At 41.5% G+C, this 20,389-nt stretch overlaps 1 protein-coding gene across 6 annotated transcripts in view; it reads left to right on the top strand.

Moving 5' to 3' along the window:
- Nucleotides 1-19,248, top strand: part of LOC129767180 (transcription factor collier) — a 124,168-nt gene extending 104,920 nt beyond the window's left edge. For 2 of the 6 annotated variants that reach the window (XM_055767806.1, XM_055767803.1), the window contains 8 exons: nucleotides 5,413-5,494; nucleotides 9,524-9,704; nucleotides 10,766-10,920; nucleotides 10,995-11,118; nucleotides 11,197-11,427; nucleotides 17,265-17,444; nucleotides 17,774-17,904; nucleotides 17,991-19,248. In XM_055767806.1, coding sequence (XP_055623781.1) covers nucleotides 5,413-5,494; nucleotides 9,524-9,704; nucleotides 10,766-10,920; nucleotides 10,995-11,118; nucleotides 11,197-11,427; nucleotides 17,265-17,444; nucleotides 17,774-17,889 — 1,069 coding nt within the window. In that variant the 3' untranslated portion in view covers nucleotides 17,890-17,904; nucleotides 17,991-19,248. The remainder of the gene's footprint in view (nucleotides 1-5,412; nucleotides 5,495-9,523; nucleotides 9,705-10,765; nucleotides 10,921-10,994; nucleotides 11,119-11,196; nucleotides 11,428-17,264; nucleotides 17,445-17,773; nucleotides 17,905-17,990) is intronic. The other 4 variants (XM_055767809.1, XM_055767807.1, XM_055767808.1 and 1 more) reach the window with 4 other exon arrangements.
- The last annotated feature ends 1,141 nt before the right edge of the window (nucleotides 19,249-20,389 follow it).

The following is a 20,389-nucleotide window of genomic DNA, read 5'->3' as shown; positions in this document are numbered from 1 at the left end:
ACCTTTACGAAAAAATTTTAGACCGGCCCTAACAAAAGTTTTAAATTCTTATCTTATTATTTATATCTTTATCAGGCGCGACGCTCAAACTTTTGTAAACTACTTTCATTTGTATTTTAACTAATACAATAGAAAACAACAAAATAAAAACGTACATAGTCCACCATCACCATAAATACAAATTAGAGGAAAAAAAATGTAAAAAAAATAAAAAAGACTGGAAAAAGCTGTTCACATAAATTATCCGTTCGTAGAAAACTTCATCAGGTAAAATTTCCGTCATGAAATAAAAAAAAATACAGCTTTCACGAGTGAAATACAGCTTCCCTTAAATTCTGCAAGTGTTGTTGCACGTTTAATATGTCTTGAAATCTAGTGTTATGTCTTGGCATCTAGTGTTTAATATGTCTTTGCATCTAGTGTTTAATATGTCTTGGCATCTAGTGGCGGCAGTGTAACAAACTGTTAATACTTCAAAAATGAACACCATAGTTAAGTAAACAATTCATTGCTTATTCCTTCAGTACATTCCTGAAGGCACCAATTTCGGAGTTCGAACACTGCGAGAACGGCCACACTTTTTGCTGATTTGGATAGTGCCTGACTTCTTCCATATCCACAGGTTACGTTGGATCAAAAATCGGCATATTTCTTCATGTCTCCAAAATCGGCGAGATCTCTCTCCTTGCAAATGCAATGATAAAATTCGATTTTTTCTTGAAGGCCATTTTTCCACCACAAACTACATATCGAAGAGAGACTTTGACAGTTTGCGTGGAGATTGATTATTAGTGTATGCTTCAGATATCGACCAACAGATGGCTTAAAAATTCATTCGTTTACTTCTACACAGAGATAAGAGACTGCTAAGAAATAAGAGACAAGCCATGTAGAGTAAAATTTGGGCAAAATTTGTCAACTGCGGCTTTCGATGGCGATTCGTTCACTGGGTCAATAAGGACGGTCATGAGAGAGGCTAAATTTGTAAACGTCTTCTGATTATGGAGATAGAATCGGACGCAGGAAGATCGTACTGGAGAACAGGGTCACTAAATTTATCTTTGGATCGCAAGTTGATGTAGTGCATCAATTTCGATGACCCCTTTGGGTTTACATCTGTCGACTGAAAGAAATCATCCAACAGAATCGTGACAGATTTTTTACCGTTCAATACTAAGCACTGGCTCTCTGATAGCACAAGGCGAACAAGTGGAACCTGATTACACCCAAGCATAAACAGAAAGCCCACTTTTTTTGGTTCAACCCTCCTCTAACCGGTGGTGCTAATGATTGATAGCAGCGTGTTCCCTTCTCGCTTGCAAAACTCCCTGTCTATAGCAGTTTGTCAGCCGGTTGAACCGGCGAAAGCAGCGACAGGATAGTGATATTCGCTCGTTGAACCCCTCCTGCTTCGGCCAAAAACTCCAGCATTGCCACCAACCTGCCACTTTGAAGAGCTATTATACATATCAACTCAATTACGACTCCTTTGTAAATATTTTATTATTTTTATACTGTTTTATTTATTAATAACTTCTGGTCGTTTTCCTCCCGCATCCGCGTTCGCCGTGCTCTGCACGACTTGCTGGTGCAGCTTCCAGGCGGAACCTTCGGTCTCTGAAGCACAGTGGCGGCTACCCGCTGAGTGTCTATTTAATATGTGATTTGGCCGGAGGCAAACATCTGTTGGATTTTCGTCCTTCCCTGCCTTGTTCGGGGGAGAGCGGAGAAGGAAGAAAAAAACCAACGAAACTGAAACTAAATCCTAACCACATATGCAACAGAGAGTTTCGCTAGGTTGCACAACAAGCAGCAGCTTCGCATGGAGAGTGGTGGGCGAAGGGATGAAGGGTAAACAAATTCTATTATCCTGCATTCGACCGGGTATCTCGGCCGAGCGCTGTCTGCGTGCCGGGGTGAATGTTTGTGTGTTTACTCGATGGTACTTGAGAGTCTGTTTTCGAAACCTGTAAGGATCTGCAATAATAACGGCAGCCGGCGCGCCACCACCCACCGAGGGCGCGGATAATTACGGGATATACTTGTTATGAATAGGGAGAATAATTAGTTTATCACTTGTGTTTAGTTTGTTGCATTGGCTCCGAACTAGAGCGGAGCGCAGTTCCTGGCGGTTTCATGTTTTTTTTCGATACCATATTTTAGGCTTACGCCGAAGCGCCAGGTATCGGGTTTCGTTGACAGATGAGTGCCGATGTTATGTTGTCTGGGTAAGTGGATGTGTGGGATGCGGGAAGACCTCGAGAGCTCATCTGTCGCAAAATTTGCGGTCAGATTAGATTACCCCGCGCAAAACGGAGGAATACAATAAGTCGCGACTTGAAAGCAAAAAACACTTAAATTGCTGTTATCGCGGTGTTACGGTTCTGATGCACCGAATTATTGACACATATGTTTGTTATGGCAGGAAGGACAAAAGAACATCAGTATTCTTGGATAGAGTGTGGTAACGATTGTCGTTACACATGATTCACATGATTATCTCAAGTACTAAATCGTTGTAAAATCTATATAAATAAAAATGTAAGGCCAAATGTGTTGCAAAGTGCGAAACCCGAAGAAGGAATCGTCCGATTTGAGCCATCTTTATTTTAATGTGTTGGTTTCTGCCCTTAGATCAATGTTATGGAGAGAAAATTCGGAAAATTTCCGGAAAACTCTGAAGGAAGGTCGGAAAATTCGGAAAATTGATTTCCCATATGTTTTAAAATTACATCATGATAAGCGCTGTCGGCCCATTCGATGTTTGCGCTATTGAAATTGATCTATGTTTGAAGGTGGAAATGGATTTTCAGGTGAAATAGCACACTCCTATATCTTCTATCTTCTATATCTATATAAATAAAAATGGTAGGCCAAATGGTCCGATTTGAGTCGTTTGTTGTATTTGTTGTATTCTGCCCATAGAACAACGTTATGAGAAAAAGTTTAGAAATTTGTTCTAAAGAATTCATATCAAAACAATAATTTTGGGCGGGACGAAGTTCGCCGGGTCAGCTAGTTTCTTTTAAAACGCTTCCACTAGTGGTCACAATGGGTGCCGGTGGACGAGTTTTAACTCTGCTTGGTTTTTAAGCTGGCAAGGAATGCTTCGGAAAAGCCCTTTGACATCAGCCCTTTGACATCAGCCCTTCACAGACTTTTTTAAGTAGTGTCGATTGTCGAATGTGTTTCACTGGAGTTGATTTCTCTTGACACGGTGCATTACTGAATGTCGATTCAATACGATTACGTTGATCTGATAAGGTAATAGAATGATGAGGTTAATCCATAGAACGCTTCGGAATTGTCCTGATTTGATGTTGCTTTATGTTTTATCTGTTGCTGTTTATAAAACAGATTTGTATCGCTTACAGAACCGGGCCAAGTCGAATTCAGAAAGTTTTAGTTGAGCTGCTTTGAGGAATGTTTCCAAATCAACTAAAGTTCGGCCACTTGTATCCAGGAACACCCTCTTAAATAGGGTTCTTCCTTTCAATGGTTCATAGAAAATATGCTACAGATGTCTTCAAACGTTTTGTATCAATCGGAATACGGATACGGATGTCTTGGCTACCCTCTGGACGATTCTTTTTGATTCTTAAAGCATATTTCTACTTTCCTGGAGTCATTCTTGATTCATCCTGCGCAGAGTAAGGAATATAAACAAAACATTAAGAGCTCAATTGTGTGTTAAGAGAGTTTATTCATTTTATACACTTCAAATAAATCACATTCAGATTCAAAACACTCAAAACTTACTGATTTCAAATAAATCCTTGATCCGCAATACTGTTTTCGTTGAATTGTGGAGAAGAAAGAATTCGTTACGTCTTAGCGTCGATGCTAACAAGAACAAACATTTCCAGTGATGTCAGATTTATTTTTAATTTTTTTTTCTGTGCAACTCCATTTTTTTCTGTGAATTATGGGGTAACAAGAATGACAAAAGAACAATCTAACTATTTAACAGAAATAATACGCACAACCAATAGTCAATTCGTGTATTTAGTCTATAAAACACGTAATTGCGCAGAGTTTGGAGGCGCGCAAAGTTAGGTTGAGCTACGGTATCCAGAATACGCTCATTATGCATTCGATCCCTCGTTTTAGCACGATGTTGCTGTTCCAGAGTTTGTTGTGGTATTTTCTGCTTCTTGTAGGTTTTCGAATCATGTCTCTTCTTAATCCACTGGATCATTCCGACGCTGGTAATCAATTTAATGTCCGAATCACGAATAGATGCAGATTAATGTTTACCATCATAATTCACGGCATTCTGGTCCAGTCCTGGGTCACTAGAACCAAGTTTACATCCACTTCTTGGTAGATCCTCCAGGAAACACTCATTACCAAACTTCTCAATTATTTGTTTCGCACTCCCCGGGAAAATATTGGTCCTTTTCGCGTTTTGATTGTATGTTACACCCTTCTCGGTTCACCAAATGTGTAAACCTTTTTTTTTAATCTCCAATTCGATTCGCGGCATCTTGAAAACAACTTTGCAAACGTATTCAAGGGAACTGCTGTTATGTTTTTGACAAGTAAACAAAATATGCTGTAAATACATGTCCAGGAAATATGCACCCGTTTGTGAGTAATATCGTATCATATGTTTGGGATTATTGTTCGATACACTCCTTAAGTACATTTTTTCAATAGTTTTCCCTGTTTAAGCATTGACAATATTTTACTAGTCTCATTCTTTCCGTTTTTCTTCCGTAAAATCCATTTTCGTAAGTTCATTTGTTCTCTAGCTCAGTTTACTGTAATCGCCTCTGCTGAAGCTTCTTCGCAGGTTAATTGGGTGCAATTTGAAGTTTTATTCCGACACTTTAAAATAAGCACCGGTTGAGTCTTCTAACGAAGTTAACGTACTACGCGATTGCCCTTCGACCACAATCTCAACGGGGCTATAAAACTATTTTTAATTCAACCTCCAGAAAAGTTTCACCATTAACAGCGTATCTTTGTGTAGTTTAGCACTATAATAATCTAGTAAAATATATTCTGTTGAGCACGACAAGTTAGTTATTCGATAATCACAACCAATCCATTCTGTTTACCACTTAATCGTCAAAACCCAGTGGGTGCAATAACATACGCTCGAGCCGAACCTACTTTGATCTCACCGCATGGGTTGCGCTGCTGCTTCGTTATGAAATTACCCAAAATCAACAACGCAACCACTACCCTTTCCTTCACTCGACGACACTCCAACGGAATCAAAGCTGGAACTGTCACAAATAGTAGTAGTGAATGCGATGACATTTTTTACAATACCCCCGAGAGGGCGGCCCGCAGCATCTCGCTTATGTGATTACCGTGCCCAACCGACTCGTAAAGTTTAAACACACTCTGTGTAGTGCTCTCTATCCGTTTTGTTTACCTTTCTTCATTCTCGTCTCGTTTCAGATTTTTCCTTAAATTTTTCCTCAAGTGTAACCAAAACTGCTTGAAGAATGCCGGCAATCCACGTGACATGCGACGATTTCAAGTGAGTATTAACCACCACCCCCCATTCAGAAATAAAATGAACTACTCCCACTCGGATTGGGTGGTAATTTGTTGAATCCGCTCACTCAGACCCCTTCCTTCATTTTTTCTCAACTGCTTCACCCATTCGTGAAAAGCGAACACATCAAGGCAACAACGAATAACCGACGACGACAAACGACATAAATTAAAAAAGACGAATAAAGAGAAGTAGAGTTGGAAAATGCACAGTTAACTGTTTTAGATAGAAAAGATAATAAATTTTCCCAAGCGTATCTACCTACGGATCGACCCGGAAATAGATCGAAGCCACCCGTTTGGCAGTTTAGTCGGTGTGTTAAATTTAGCTGATGTGGAAAAATAACATCGTGACGTCGCCGCCTACTTCACACTCGTGCCAACAATTCAAACCGACTAATAACGACGATGGCAATAAATTCCTCCATCTTTGCTCCACGAGAGGAGTCTTCTCGGGAGGGGTTATGTGTCTGTAGGTGTACAGTTAATCGCAAAATTGAGCGTACACATGCTTCTTGAGAATAATACAAAATGTGTTAAGAAATTTCTTCTTTCGATGCATATTAATTACTCACACATTTAACTATCGATACGCACAAGAAAAATCCGCGAATATTTATTAGCTAATTATTTAATCCTAAAACTTGGACAAAATCTTTGCAAAATTGAGCGTAAACCTTCAATTTCTCCAAACAATTTAACCTTATAAGTATTGCAAATTAGCGTACTTCTTTAATAGTGTGTTATATCAACACCTATCCACTGCTTGGGCATTGTTCGTTTTCGTTTTTTGTTGATGTTTGGAAAAGTTTTGATCAAAATGACAAATGAGAAACAAGGAAAGGATGTTGTTACGCGTACAATGACCATAAGCATGTGTTGTCGAGGAAGGTCATCGCGGGACATAGAACCTGCTGTAAGAAGAACTCACTCTGCAGTGCAGAAAATCGTTAACAAGTGGAAAAACGAAGGAACCATGAACAATCTCCCAGGTAGAGGATGCAAACGGGTCCAGTCTCCTGATGATGAACGGGTAGGACGAACACTGCGAAATAACCCTAAAACAAGCATTCCGAAATTGTCTACCGAAATAGCCGGCGCCATCGGAAGACCTGTCAACGCAGACACCGTCCGGAGAGAAGCATACAGAAACAATCTGAGAGGTGGTGTTGCCCGTTAAAAATCCCCGTGCCCGTGTTTCGAGCTTAGTAATTGTGATCGTTTGATCATTGCAGGAGAAATGGCCGGACGCAAATGACCCTCTTTGTTGACCTTTTGGTTTGTATGTTGAAGTCACTTTTTTACAATATTGGACTAGTGAAAGGATGTGAAATTACCGCGTTTAATAGAAAAGGAAGTGGCTCGTGACGAGTGCGCTGGCTTTGATTAAAGCGGATCGAGACGACCGCACTAGGTTTAATTGGGAAGCGGAACGAGACGACCGCACTAGGTTTGATTGGGAACGGATCAAGACGACCGAGCTAGGTTTGATTGGAAGCGGATCGAGATGGCCGCGCTGGGTTTAATTGGAAGCGGATCGAGACGACCGCGTTTGGTTTGATGGAGCGGATCGAGACGACCGCGTTAGGTTCAATTGGAAGCGGATCGAAACGACCGCTCGAGGTTTGATTGAAAGGGGATCGAGACGATCGCGTTTGGTTTGATTGAAGCAAATCGAGACGATCGCGCTAAGTATAATTGGAAGCGGATCGAGACGATCGCGCTAGGTTGCCACATTTAATTCTGTAAAATGTTGTGAAACATATGTATATTTGCATTTTTAGCGAAAAATCTACATAAAAAAATCTGTGTCGAAAAATTGAGGGAGAAAATGAAAATAATGGTTCATTTTCATTCTGAATTTATTTTTCTTATATATGGGTTGTAAAAGTCGTATCAATACAACGAAGTAAATCATAAAAGATTTTATCATGGCTGCTGTTTTGATAACCAGATCGGTGAAATCGCTTTGAAATCTGTTTCACGAGTTCAATATAGAAGTCACGACAAATCGATTTGAAGGTCAGCTGCCTAGCATCTAATCCTTCCTTAGCTTTTTTTGCATCGATACCAATGTAAACATCCTCAGGCTTCTCCAGAAAGTCTTTAAAATCTTTTACATCAATTGTTGACCGTAGCTCCAAACATAAGTTACCCAACATGATCAACAATAACATTCTTGTCTCATTATAAAGTCAGTAAAATGAAGAACTTTCTGATTGAAAAATGCAATTGACGTTGTTGGTGAGCGGTAGAACTAAGTTTAGAAACAGCATAATCGGTTTAGTCATAGGATCGTTTAAATGAGTCAATATACGATTGACGGATTGATGATGGTCATACTTAACTTGGAACGGAAAAAATTGTTGAAGCTCTTCAAATCACTCTAGATTTCGCTTAATAACTGCCTCCAACGAAAGCCATCTCGTTGCGTTGCGTTCAACATTTTTATAAATAAAGGCATCTATGTATGCACTGCGATAAATCCAATTTTTAAAATTGAGTTTAAAAAAATCTTTGCTGAAAATCTGTAATTCTGTATATACAGTTCTGTATCTGAAATTTGGCGAAAAATCTGTAAAATACAGAATATTCTGTATATGTGGCAACCCTGTTCTTGATTGTCAGACTCGAGTTAGAGTAGAGTCGTGGTTCGACTCTCGAAATTATACCTCGATGGAAGAACAGAATGGTTCCAGTGCGATTTAGCGATTGGTCACATGATGAAAAGACACGTGTCACAGACAATAAAAAGTTGACCAGTTGCGGTAACCCAAACCAACGATCAGCTCAAATAGAGACCTCACGGAGCCGGGTTATTCACATACAAAATGGCTTACTCGAACATCCTGAAACGTAACCTGCAGTCTTTCGTGCAGAAATTGGATCTCCTTCGAGATTACTACTTTCAACAGGATAATGACCCGAAGTACACTGCTTTCGTCGTACGAGAGTGGTTGCTCTATAATATCCCCAATCAACACAAAACACCTCCACTATCACCGGACTTGAACTCTATTGAGCAACCGTCTGAAGAATAAAAATCCGTGGAACAAAGCGGAACTAATGACGGTGGAGATCTGGGAAAGTATTCCGTCCACAGTGAACAGAAATCTCGCCGAATCGAGAATCAATGGGGCCCCTTGAATAGAATATCCCACTGGCTTACGCCAGTACCGAATCGTGCATTCTGCAACACATCCTCCACAGCACCACTAACAGATGACGCACGGTGTGCCATCGTTTCGGCTTCTTCAGCATCCGCTAAAACACGATCGAGTAATGCCGAACACAGGATTCAGTAGTTAATTGCCCGTCCTGCAGGCAAGCCACACATGTGTGCTTCGGGGCGATTCTCTGATGCTTCGATATTTGGACAATGCACAATGGCGACCGTGACATACTTAATTATTTGATTTTTGTCATTTGTTAATATTTCTGATCTGATTTCAATTTCATTTTGAAAAAAACTTGAACTGTACGCTTTTGCCTCATCTGAATTAAACGTTTTTTCCTTGCTTTTTGGACATAAAGTGAAAATATGACCTGTTTTTTCTTTTCACTATATGGGAGTTAAAAGGATCGATTCGATGATGAATATAAGTCTTTCTTGATTTCGGGGTTCAAAACCCCGAAAAACTAAAAAAAATATTAACCAACCTGGTGTGTACGCTCAATTTTGCGAATGACTGTATGTCGTCTACCTTTTCTTCGCTTACGGTTGGCGCGGTTTTACATGTAGACCATAAATTAAAAGCTTGTTTCTGCCTCCCTTCCTCCGCACGCCGCAAAGACTGTGGCACCCGGTCTGTTTGTAGACTTTAAACGTTCTCCATCTTTTTCTCTGGTCGTTTGGGCGGTTGCTTCGTTGTTGCCTTTTTTCTCCCCTTGCCCCAAACTTTTTTAATCCATTCGTCGATTCAATTAATTATATTTCTTCTCTTTCTCGTTTCTCTTCCCCGTACCCGCACCTCCCCCGATCGAAACCCCATTTTTCCTTCCCCATATATTGCAGGTAGTGATAGCGACCCAAGTTGCGGTGGATGGGCCGCTCCTGGCGATCTCGGACAATATGTTCGTGCACAACAACAGCAAGCACGGCCGGCGGGCGAAACGACTCGATCCCGAAGGTACGGGAAGTTCTCCGTTGGCAATTACGGGCCATCCGCTGGCACCGGACAGTACGTACGACGGTCGGTTTCAAAATTCTTTTCCAACACCCAAAAAAACAACACAAGTATTCTAGCGCGTTTGTTAGTGTGTGTGTGTTCGTTTGTTTTCCGTTAACTTTTTAGTTTCTGATTGGTATAAAATTTTGAGTTCGATTGGCCCAGCAACGAAAGTCGCTTCCGGGCGGGGGAAAAGCTAACAACACCACGGAAGCTAAAGAAGCGTGGCAGTGGAACTTTTCCGCTCGGAAGCGACATGCGAAAGCAAATCAGTAAAGCTATCGTCGTTCGTACTGGGGGAATTCCCAGCAGACATGTCGAGAACGGAAGCGGGATCATTAAAAATGATTCAAATTGCGCGCACTTTCTATCTATTCTCGTTGCGCTTGCAAACCGAGCATTGGTAATGCGGCGAGGGTAAATCAAAAGTGCATAATTTCCAATGATCTAACTCGTGAACCTGGCGAAGCGTGGTTGAATTTATGACCGACTCTTTCAAACAATTGTCCAATTCCACTTAAAAATGATAAACGCCCGCCACTGAAAACGTCTGTCTATTGCCAAAGTTATCTAGATCAGCACCAGCGTTCTTTTTTCTCCTTCGCTCAAAGCGGCCACAATTCGGTCACACGAAGCGTGTCCGCGTGAGCTCAATTAAATTTTCATCCCAAGTGTGAAGTACTATTGTGCTGAATGTATGCATGAAGTTCTAGCCACCAATGTCCGGCTAGTTCTCCGGTCAGGTACGATGGTTAGCTATCAACACGTGGTTGAATTTTTAATTTAAATTGCTAGCGTCCCTTTCCCGAGTGTCGCTTCCAGTCACCACTTGCGCTTCGCTCGGCTACAGAAGTGGCTTTAAGGCTCACGACGATTGCTTCCGGAGTTTCCGCAACATAAATTAAGTCCCCGCTAATAGTCACACAAATTGAGTGTGGTGCGCTCCATGTGTCTGCTGGCTGTAGCTATGATTCCTATAATCGGATTATGTCAACCACGAGAAGAAGAAAAATCCACCGCAAGAGGAGAGTGAATAAATCCTTGTTCCTTTTTTCTCTGCTCCGCTACCGATACTACACATGCAGGCATCTATCCACCGCTACCAATGGCAACCCCCTGTATCAAGGCGATATCACCGAGCGAAGGATGGACGACGGGAGGAGCGCAGGTAATCATCGTTGGCGATAACTTCTTCGATGGACTACAGGTGGTTTTCGGCACGATGCTGGTGTGGAGTGAGGTAAGCCTGCGATGAAACCTTTCCCAGCAATCAGGCTAAGATACTAACGCCGGGTCTCTTCTCCTAATTGACAGTTGATAACATCGCACGCCATCCGAGTGCAAACGCCGCGCCACATACCGGGCGTAGTGGATGTAACGTTATCCTACAAGAGCAAACAGTTCTGTAAGGGTTCACCCGGTCGATTCGTCTATGTTTGTGAGTTTCATCACCCCAAGCTCCAGATTTTGGGTTTGAATTTAACGAACGACTTGTTTTTCGTGTGTGTGTTTGCAGCTCTGAGTGAACCTACCATCGACTACGGTTTCCAACGGTTACAGAAATTAATCCCCCGACATCCCGGCGATCCTGAAAATCTTCCAAAAGAAATCATCCTCAAGCGGGCGGCAGATCTCACCGAGGCTCTCTACTCGATGCCCCGCTCACCGAACGGTTCCTCCGGATTCAACTCCTACAGTGGACAGCTGGCGGTGAGCGTTCAGGACGGCGCCGGACAGTGGGCAGAAGGTAATTAACAATTTTGAGATCACTCAATAAAATACAAGCATTCTGTAGATATAACTGGAATCGTTATATAAACACTGGACTTTCTTGGAGAAATCCGAACGCTTTTATATTTATTGCTTCGATCAATTCAGTTTTCGTTTCTCAAAATGATTATCCGATTTTTTCAATTACTTTTAAATTACTTCCAGTAAAATAACATTTCTCTCATTTACTTTTTTTTTAAATTAAAGTAAACACACTGTAGTCTTTTTGGATACCTTCTTTTTATATTCTTTTAAAGTTCCACTAACGGAATACTAAAAAAAGAATCTTCCTCAAAGAAAAACAAAATTGATTTGTACGAAAAAACAAGAACGCACTTCATTTCGGTTCCCGAAAAGATAGATTAAAGTAAAAGAAAAGCATTCTAACAAATTAATGTGTCCTCTTATGGCCTTTGGGACCTGTTGCAGTCGCTTCGGCATGTTCTCCGCCAGGTTCTTTAGATGCTGTGGAAACAGCTCTTTCCCGGCGCACTCCAGGGCTACAAAAGTGTTATTTTTATTGGTAACACTAGTTTTGTCAACTCTGGAATCAAGCATCGCCCGGGTTGAGGTCCAGGCTTTGTGGGGGTCACTCCAGCGGTTTGATTCGACAAGCCCGGAAGAAAGTTTTGGTCTTTTTGGCAGTTTGCATTGGGTCACTGTCCTGCTGAAATGCGAACTTCTCTTCAAGGCGCGTCTGAATCACCCTAACCCCTAGATTTTCCCTCAGGAATCTATCGTTGTTATCCTGTCGTCTTTCACAAGGATTCACCCCGCTCCACTGAACGAAAAACACCCCCAGATCATCACATTTCCTTCTCCGTGTATGCTCACCAGCAAACTTTGGATTAAAGATCCCCTGGAAGCTGCGGAAAATTATCTCCGAGTTTTTCTTGACTTCGCGCATAATCTTGGTGTCAGCTCTTGCATTCGTTTTTCACTTCTTGCTTCTGTCACTGATCCGAACGTTTTTAGTTTCAGAAAAATTTTCCCAACCACTTCCTTGCTGATACTGTACCTCCTTCCTTTATACGACTTAGCGGAATGCTTTCGAAATCACTGCATTCTCCATTTTTCATCTGAATCAGATGCGATCACGAGTACAAATGCACCAGCTCAAGCCGCTTGCACCAAAGCATGTCAAAATGCCAAAAAAAAACAATCTACGGGACTTTCGATGGAAACTTGTCGAGAACGTATCGATTTTCGAACTGGGCACTTTTTGTCCCTTTTTTCAATACAAATAGTTTTTTTTATATGGTCGGTGTTAAGTCAGAACGGACCAAGTCGCAAAATTTAAAATTTCGAGTTATTGATTTCATTAGGTTAAAGATTTTGTAAGCTACTTTCCACATTTATCAGATTTGCAAAATCACGCATACAGCAGGAACAACTTATCGAAATTGTTGTGAACGCTCAATGAAAACCTCCTATAGCGCCAAACTTCAAACACGTTTTTCTCGAAATAATAAAAAATTCACATGGTCCAGTCTGACTTAACACCGACCATATGTAGCTGATATACATGTTTGAAATTGTGATTTTTAAACATAAATATTGGTCAATAATACATATTACAACAAAAAAATATGTTGTTTACAATGAAGAGGTTGTGATTTGTGCCAAATTAAACAAATTAAATATGCAATTACTTCGGTTAAAGAGGGCTACAGCAGATGTACGCCATCGAAAAATGCATGTAAGCGAAGTTACTGGACCGAGAAGCATTGTGATCCGAAACAAACATACAACGCGGCACACCCAAGTCTTCTACAGGGTCTTTCAGATTAAACGCTAACGCAAAAAATCGAATAGCTCCTAATAAAAAAAATTTCGCTCCGTCGGATGGTAACACTGCATTCCCCACTTCGGGACGATAATATTCGGCTATTCGTTCAGTCTGATCGGATGGCTTTTAGTGTCAAGATGTACAATTTACAAGAACGTGTATTTTTAGTCAAATCGTATTACTCGAACAACCGAAACCTTAATGAAACTTTGTCCTCTCATGGTAAGAAATTCAACATTTCTCGTCGTCGATTACTTCCTCTGGGGGTACGTGAAGAACCGTTGCTATGTTAATAAGCCACAAAATTTGGAGAAACTTAGCTTAGCTTAGAAATAACTCGGATTTTCAACAGCATCGAAGTATTATTACGACTTCGATGCTGTTGAAAATCCGAGTTGTGCATGAAGAATTTTGGTCACCGTTCAAAACACGTTACATTAACCCTTTCCCGTACAACATCGAGACAAAATAGTAAGCTGTAAGCTTTTGCGGCTTGCCAATGTTAAGATATTCCAGGATATTTACACTCTAACTCCACAGAAAATTATTGAACTTCATGATCACACCTAATCATTGGAACAACTTCTCATATTTTACAGAATTTTTGCCAAAGTTAGTCAGAAAATGATTAAAGCAGAACGCATAATAAGCATTTTATACCGTTTTTGTTCATTATTCAGGTTCAATTTGTGCGAACCTAAACTTAACCCAGCTGACAAAAAAGTAAACAAACGTTCGTTCAGACGTTTTGGAGTAAACAAGCAGACTCAAAGCTGATATCCGATTCAGGTTGAACCAGAATGAAAAACAAAAACAATATTGGAATGAGTCTAGAGCAGTGATTTTCAACCGGTGGGGAATTCGGTCATTAAAAGAGGGAATTGTGCAAGGGAATATTGCACAATGAAATTCGTTTTGAAGATGACAACGATTGGCAAAAATTGCCACAAAAACTTTATTGGATACACTTCAATTTGCGATCCTCGGCAAACATTTCCAAATCTGAAATATAATGTTCAATTGAACAACTTCGCATTGTTTGAAAGACTTTCGTCGAGACTAAGATACGATCGATTTGTATGTGTGATCATAAAGTTCAATCATTCGTTATGGTACACACGCCGTGACCGTGTATAACACGTCACGTCGTTTGTTCTGTTTCCGCTTTCAGTTTCGCACGAAATTTGTCGTCCCGGCCATTATGTCAGTTTCATCTTCATGGTGCTTCATTTTGTAGAAAAATATTCGCCGATTCTTGAAGTATCTCAAAGGCAAAGTTACATTCAAAAGCTGTTTTTTTTTCTTCATGCGTTAGACGATATGGATTAACTCCTGTCCGATGAAGTTTTTTCTGACATTACAGAAGGCCACTCTGGATTGGTCTGTACCTAAAGAAGATGAACCTCCTAACGTACCCCAGTCGTGGCCAATCGCGACCACAGCTCCACAACTCAAATCCCGTATCATCAGATGTGCCAAAAAATGAACCTCAAGCTGGTCCAGACCATGTTGGCGAGGGTTCCGGCAATCTTGAGGAAGATTGAAGATGAAGGGTCACTATCTGTCTAATCTTCCGGCAGTTAACCGGAATATTCGCCATGGTGGATGGAAACGTGCGTATAGTTTTTGTTTTTGAGTTCTTTCTTAGTTTTATTTATCAATTCCTTCTCAGTTCTCGCGACAAAACTGTTGGAGTAGATCTTACGCTTCAAGTTTGTCCAGAAATTATTGATGGGACGCAGCTTGGAGACGTTGGGCGGGTTCACCGACTTACCACATCGATATTCAGCCGCTCCATCTCCTCTAACGATTGCTTCGAGTAGTGGGTCGACGCCAGATCTGGCGTTGAACGAAGCAACTTCCGATAATCACTTCGTGCTATATATCTCCCAGTTCATGGCCAATCCGGAGCTAAAGAAGAGCGGCTTGACATCCCCTTCTCGCTAATTGTCAGCCAGAGCAGCACCTTCTTAGGGAACTTAGTGTGTGAAATAAACTCACGGACCTCACTTCCTTCGTGGGGGAAGTAAAATACGAAGTGCCCTGCCAGTCGTGATATAGGTCTAGTCGGGTGATATAGGTCTAGTCGTCCGTCACCACCGCCACGTCGCGATTCGCCGGGAAAATCGACTTGAACATCTTATTCAGCCGCTGCCGCTGCGTCATTGCCTGCAGCTCCGAGACCAGTGAACGGGACTTCTGCTTCCTGACATATATCTCCATGTTCGTCAGGTACTTTTTTGCTGTTTGGCCGGTCGCACTGACCTCCCGGCCAAGCGCCACGATGTAGCCACTTTTCCCTCGATCTTCCTCTTCAGCATCCTTTGGAGCTTCTTGCGGTCAGAGTCGTCGGCCGTCCGGAACTAGGATTTTTTTCGATGGTCTGATTGTTGTCGAATAGTGCCAAGATGTTGTAGATGCCGGAACGGGCAACGACGCGACGGGGTACCGTTCTTTGAACGCGCACACTTCTGAACGGAGTAGCTTCACTGTTTTCGCCATAACGGTTAGAGTTCGTCTGATAGAGCTGTCAAATTTTTTCTGCTGACTCATGGGTTACTATGATAAAGGGTGTGTCACATCAAATTGCATCACGGAAAAAACGCTGTAGAAATTTAATTTTTAGGAATTATATCTTCAGCTTTCGCTTATAATCAGATAAGAGTGTATAGATCACGTTGGCCATGCTTCACTGTCAATTTTTCGTAAATTTGGAAAAATGTCGTCGAACGAAAAAGAGCGTCGTGAATTAATCCTGCGCACTCATTTCGAGAATCCGGAGTTGTCACATCGGGACATCAGTAAGATGCTGGGAATCGTCCAATCCACGGTCAGCAGAGTACTAAAACGATACTTCGAGAACCTAACCATCGACCGGAAGGTGAAGAACGGCAAAAATGGATGCTCCGTCAGTGAAAAAGATCACAAGCGCGTAGTTAAGCAGTTTAGACGTGATCCGAGAAGTTCGGTCCGGGATGTCGCCAATAAGCTGAATTTGTCAAGTTCATTCGTCCAGCGGACCAATCAGCGGGAGGGCCTGCGTACATACAAGGTTCAGAAGGCTCCTAACCGCGACGAAAGGCAAAACATGGTGGGGAAGACGCGAGCCCGGAAGCTGTACACCGAAATGCTGACGAAGCCGCATTGCCTGGTAATGGACGACGAAACCTACGTCAAAGCGGACTTTCGTCAGCTGCCGGGCCTGTTGTTCTTCTCCGCAGAGGACAAATGCAGCGTTCCGGAGGAGATTCGCAAGCAGAAACTATCCAAGTTTGCCAAAAAGTACATGGTGTGGCAAGCGATCGGCTCTTGCGGAAAGCGGAGCGCCCCCTTCGTGATGACCGGCACGGTAAACGGGCAGGTTTACCTTAAGGAGTGCCTAAAGAAGCGCTTACTACCACTATTGAAGCAGCACGAGGGCCCGACCATCTTCTGGCCGGATCTCGCTTCGTGCCAGTATTCAAAGGACGTGTTGGAGTGGTACGAAGCCAACGGGGTCACCTTCGTGCCAAAGGAAATCAACCCGCCCAACGCGCCGGAGCTTCGCCCAATAGAGAAATATTGGGCGATTATGAAGCAGGCCCTCCGGAAGAACCCAAAAGTTGTCAATCGGAGGCGGACTTCAAGAGAAAATGGATTTCTGTTCATAAAAAACTACAACCTGACGTTGTACAGAACCTTATGGACGGGGTAAAGAGGAGAAGCGAGCATACGGGCTTGGGCTCGAAGTATGAATAAAAAGAAAATGCCAAAAGTTGTTTAATAGTTTTTATTTTACTGTCAAAAATTTTCAAAAGGATCGGTCTACTGGACGAATTTCTACAGCGTTTTTTCCGTGATGCAATTTGATGTGACACACCCTTTAGATGCTGCATGGGTAGTTTCGCCAGTGCGTGTGAAGATAAAGCCATACAAAATCTTTTATTTTTATCTTTTTTTTAATGCTAACGCTAATCACATATTCGGGGTACCTCTTTCTAAGCTCTAATGTAAAAATAACAATATACCTATTATTTTCTTTTCAGCCGATGAGTACACCCGCGCCCAAAGCAGCAGTGTGAGTCCACGGGGAGGCTACTGCAGCAGTGCCTCGACCCCACACTCGTCCGGAGGCGGTTCGTATGGAAGCAGTAACGGTTACGCAACCACGTCCAACATGAGCGGCCTAACCTCCTCACCCGCCAGTGTCTTCAATTCCTCTTCGAGTAAGTCTCACATACTCCACTAACTTGATGTCTTTCCGATCGATTAACACATGCAATACTAACACTAAAGATTGGATTGTAGTGAAATATTTGAAGAAATAAAAAAAACACCAGCCGCTACAGAACGATGTAACAAAATTCAACTTCCTTCCCGCCCAATTTATTTGGACCCAACAATCGATGAACACGCTGTCGTTAGTACTGCATGTGACCGTCGATTTGTGCGCGCCCCTAGTTGTTGTGAACTGTTAATGTTGACCCCCTTGATAACCACTACCAATACGCAATGGTTCTAAAATGTGCCTCGTTGTATCATCCCTCTACTCCAGTTACTTCATCGCCGAATCTATGGCACTCGCAACTCGTTCCATCCCACGGCTACTCCGCCACTGGTACGCATCAGTTTTGGCACACTTCCTCATCGTCTGTAGCGACAGCGGTTTAAAAACGTTCCTTTACTGTTAGTAGTCGCTATTCGCACCAAAACCGAATCTAGATCAGTTCTAAAATATCTCTCCACTTTGTTTTTCTTTCGCAACCCCACAGGAATCAACGGACTGATGAGTGGTAGCAGCGGTTTTAGTCCGTACTCGATGACTGCTTGTGGATCCCAGGGATACACACCGAGTCCACTGGCAGTCTCCACCACAACGTCCAAATAAGGGAAAAAGCCCGCAAACGCAGGAAAAAACATTGTTCGTTGTTTGTTAATAGTTTACTCGACCACCCTCCTGAGTTCAGTACCTATTTATTATACTCACCTTAGTTTGGTTTTTATGTGCAATAAGAGAAACAAGAACTCACAGTCGATGTGCTGTAAATTTGTAAAGTTTGTATAATAAGACAAAAAAAAACACACGCAGTTATTTAATAATTGAAGCGCAAGATGCTTAGTAGTTAAAATATTTTACGAAAGAAAAAAGAAATCAACGAATTACGTAAAAAATAGTAATAATAATACATATCTAACAGCAAACAGAAACGAAACACATTTCATCAGTCATATCTACATGTCAGACAGTAAAAGAAGAATATAGCCTAGACAGATAGTTATTGTCAATGGAAAAACAAGCGCGGTTTGGAGCACCCAAGAAACGAATATCAAAAGAAACATAATTCTAAAAACAAAAGTAAATACTGCAATCAAAGCGACCATCCTCGCGAGATGGCGCAAATTTGTATACGAGAGGGTCACACAGAGTTTTCCGGATAAACGTTTTCACTTAATCGCCCTCCTGCGAAATTCTTTATCCAGGAGAGAAACCCTCTTCGCTCGGCTATCCACACACCACTATCACTTTCATCCCTAGTGATGGGGCAAAAGATCTCCTTGTAAAAACAACTAACCATTGGTACTTAGTTTTACAGTGTAACCAACATGCGTCGCGCGTAATATTTATTAGTTTTTATTAGTGCAAATTTTCCAGCTAGGGTTTCTTCGAATTTCTTCGTAGGGTTACTCATTCGAACAGTGTAAAACTCACAACATACAAAATCAAAGCAAAACACGAACAGCAGCATAAAACACTCAAGTAAATGAAGAAATAAAAATCAATTATTGTTAAATAGTTTCAATTTTTGCAAGTGTAAATGAAACGAGTTTTAATCGATTATAAAAAAAACAAAAAAAAATGGAAGAATGCTCTTATTATATACCTAATAGGAAATTAATCAATTATTGATCCAGATCGATACTAGCGTCACTTAAAACCAAGAGTAACGGAAATCAGTGCACCAGTGGCAATTGGAAGAATAGAAAAGAATGGATATCAAGAACAGCAAACTGAAAAACGATCAAATAAATATTGGTGTGAAAATTATAGTCCCCCTGCGCAGTAAAATTTAGCTTTATATCCGAAATATCCGATCCCATGTTCAATTTCTTCCATACCTAATCACCAGAATTCCGTCTTTTCACACCATTATATAAAATCAGCAGCAGCATACTCGATCTTATAAAGGGTATCACGATCAAAATTTGGTCGAAGAAAAACGCATGTAGTTTGATCGATTTTTTCAATCAATGTTAAGAAAAAAAATTCTAGCTTCCGTTTTTCCAGGCAAACCAGATATTCTTTTAGTAGAATTTAGTTCATTCAAGATCCTGAAGATGTCTGCCATCTTTCATTTCACATACGTTTCGTCGTCCATAACGGCGCAAACGAACTTCGTGAGCAGCTCCGCATACAGGAGTTTCCACCTTCTTGTTGGATGGTAGCCCGGTGCGTTACTTGACTCACTGCACTGTGGTGTGCGAAAGTCCCAACTTGGGAACCCCACATTTGTCGTCGCCGATGCGTCTTTCATTTTAAATATGTGTGCTTCTATTTAGTCGAGCACAATAATGCGTTGCGTCGTAAGCATCGTTGTACTAAACGCTAACATTTGTTCTAAACTGCTTGCGCCGAATTCGCGATGACAGTGACATTTAAATGACATTTAAATAGAATACTAGTTTGATATAGAAAAGCTAATTTTCATTCATAACTTTAATTTTGAAAACGTGTTCATTCCGACTGAAAATCAGCTATTCTTTCACTCTCCCCTAAACTAGTAAACGAAGCTCAATGCCGCCAGCGCGGATATGTCAATGAGTTGTTTTTAAAAATATTCAACTGATCCGTGGACACAACAAGAATAAAATTTTCATACGAACTTTATTTTGTTTTTGTTTACATGAAAAGTGGTGACGCGAATGCTAGATTGTGACATGTGAATCAACAGACCGCGTCGGCGAATGTTTTAGTACAAAACGCAAGCAATGACTGCTAAGGAGAAGCAACGCACAACGCGGCATTCTGTTTCCACCTTAAGGCTGATGTCACATTAGGCGGATTCGCCGCCGCGGATATCGCGACGGTTTTTTTTTCTCGATATGAATTCGCTTCCAAAACCGCCCCGCTCTGTGTGACATGGCTAATTCACAATACACAATACACTGTAGA

Source organism: Toxorhynchites rutilus, chromosome 2 (assembly GCF_029784135.1).
Source record: "Toxorhynchites rutilus septentrionalis strain SRP chromosome 2, ASM2978413v1, whole genome shotgun sequence".
NCBI classification, from domain to species: domain Eukaryota; kingdom Metazoa; phylum Arthropoda; class Insecta; order Diptera; family Culicidae; genus Toxorhynchites; species Toxorhynchites rutilus.
The sequence above is the reverse complement of the archived record's forward strand: the minus strand, read 5'-3'. Positions and strand labels throughout refer to the sequence as shown.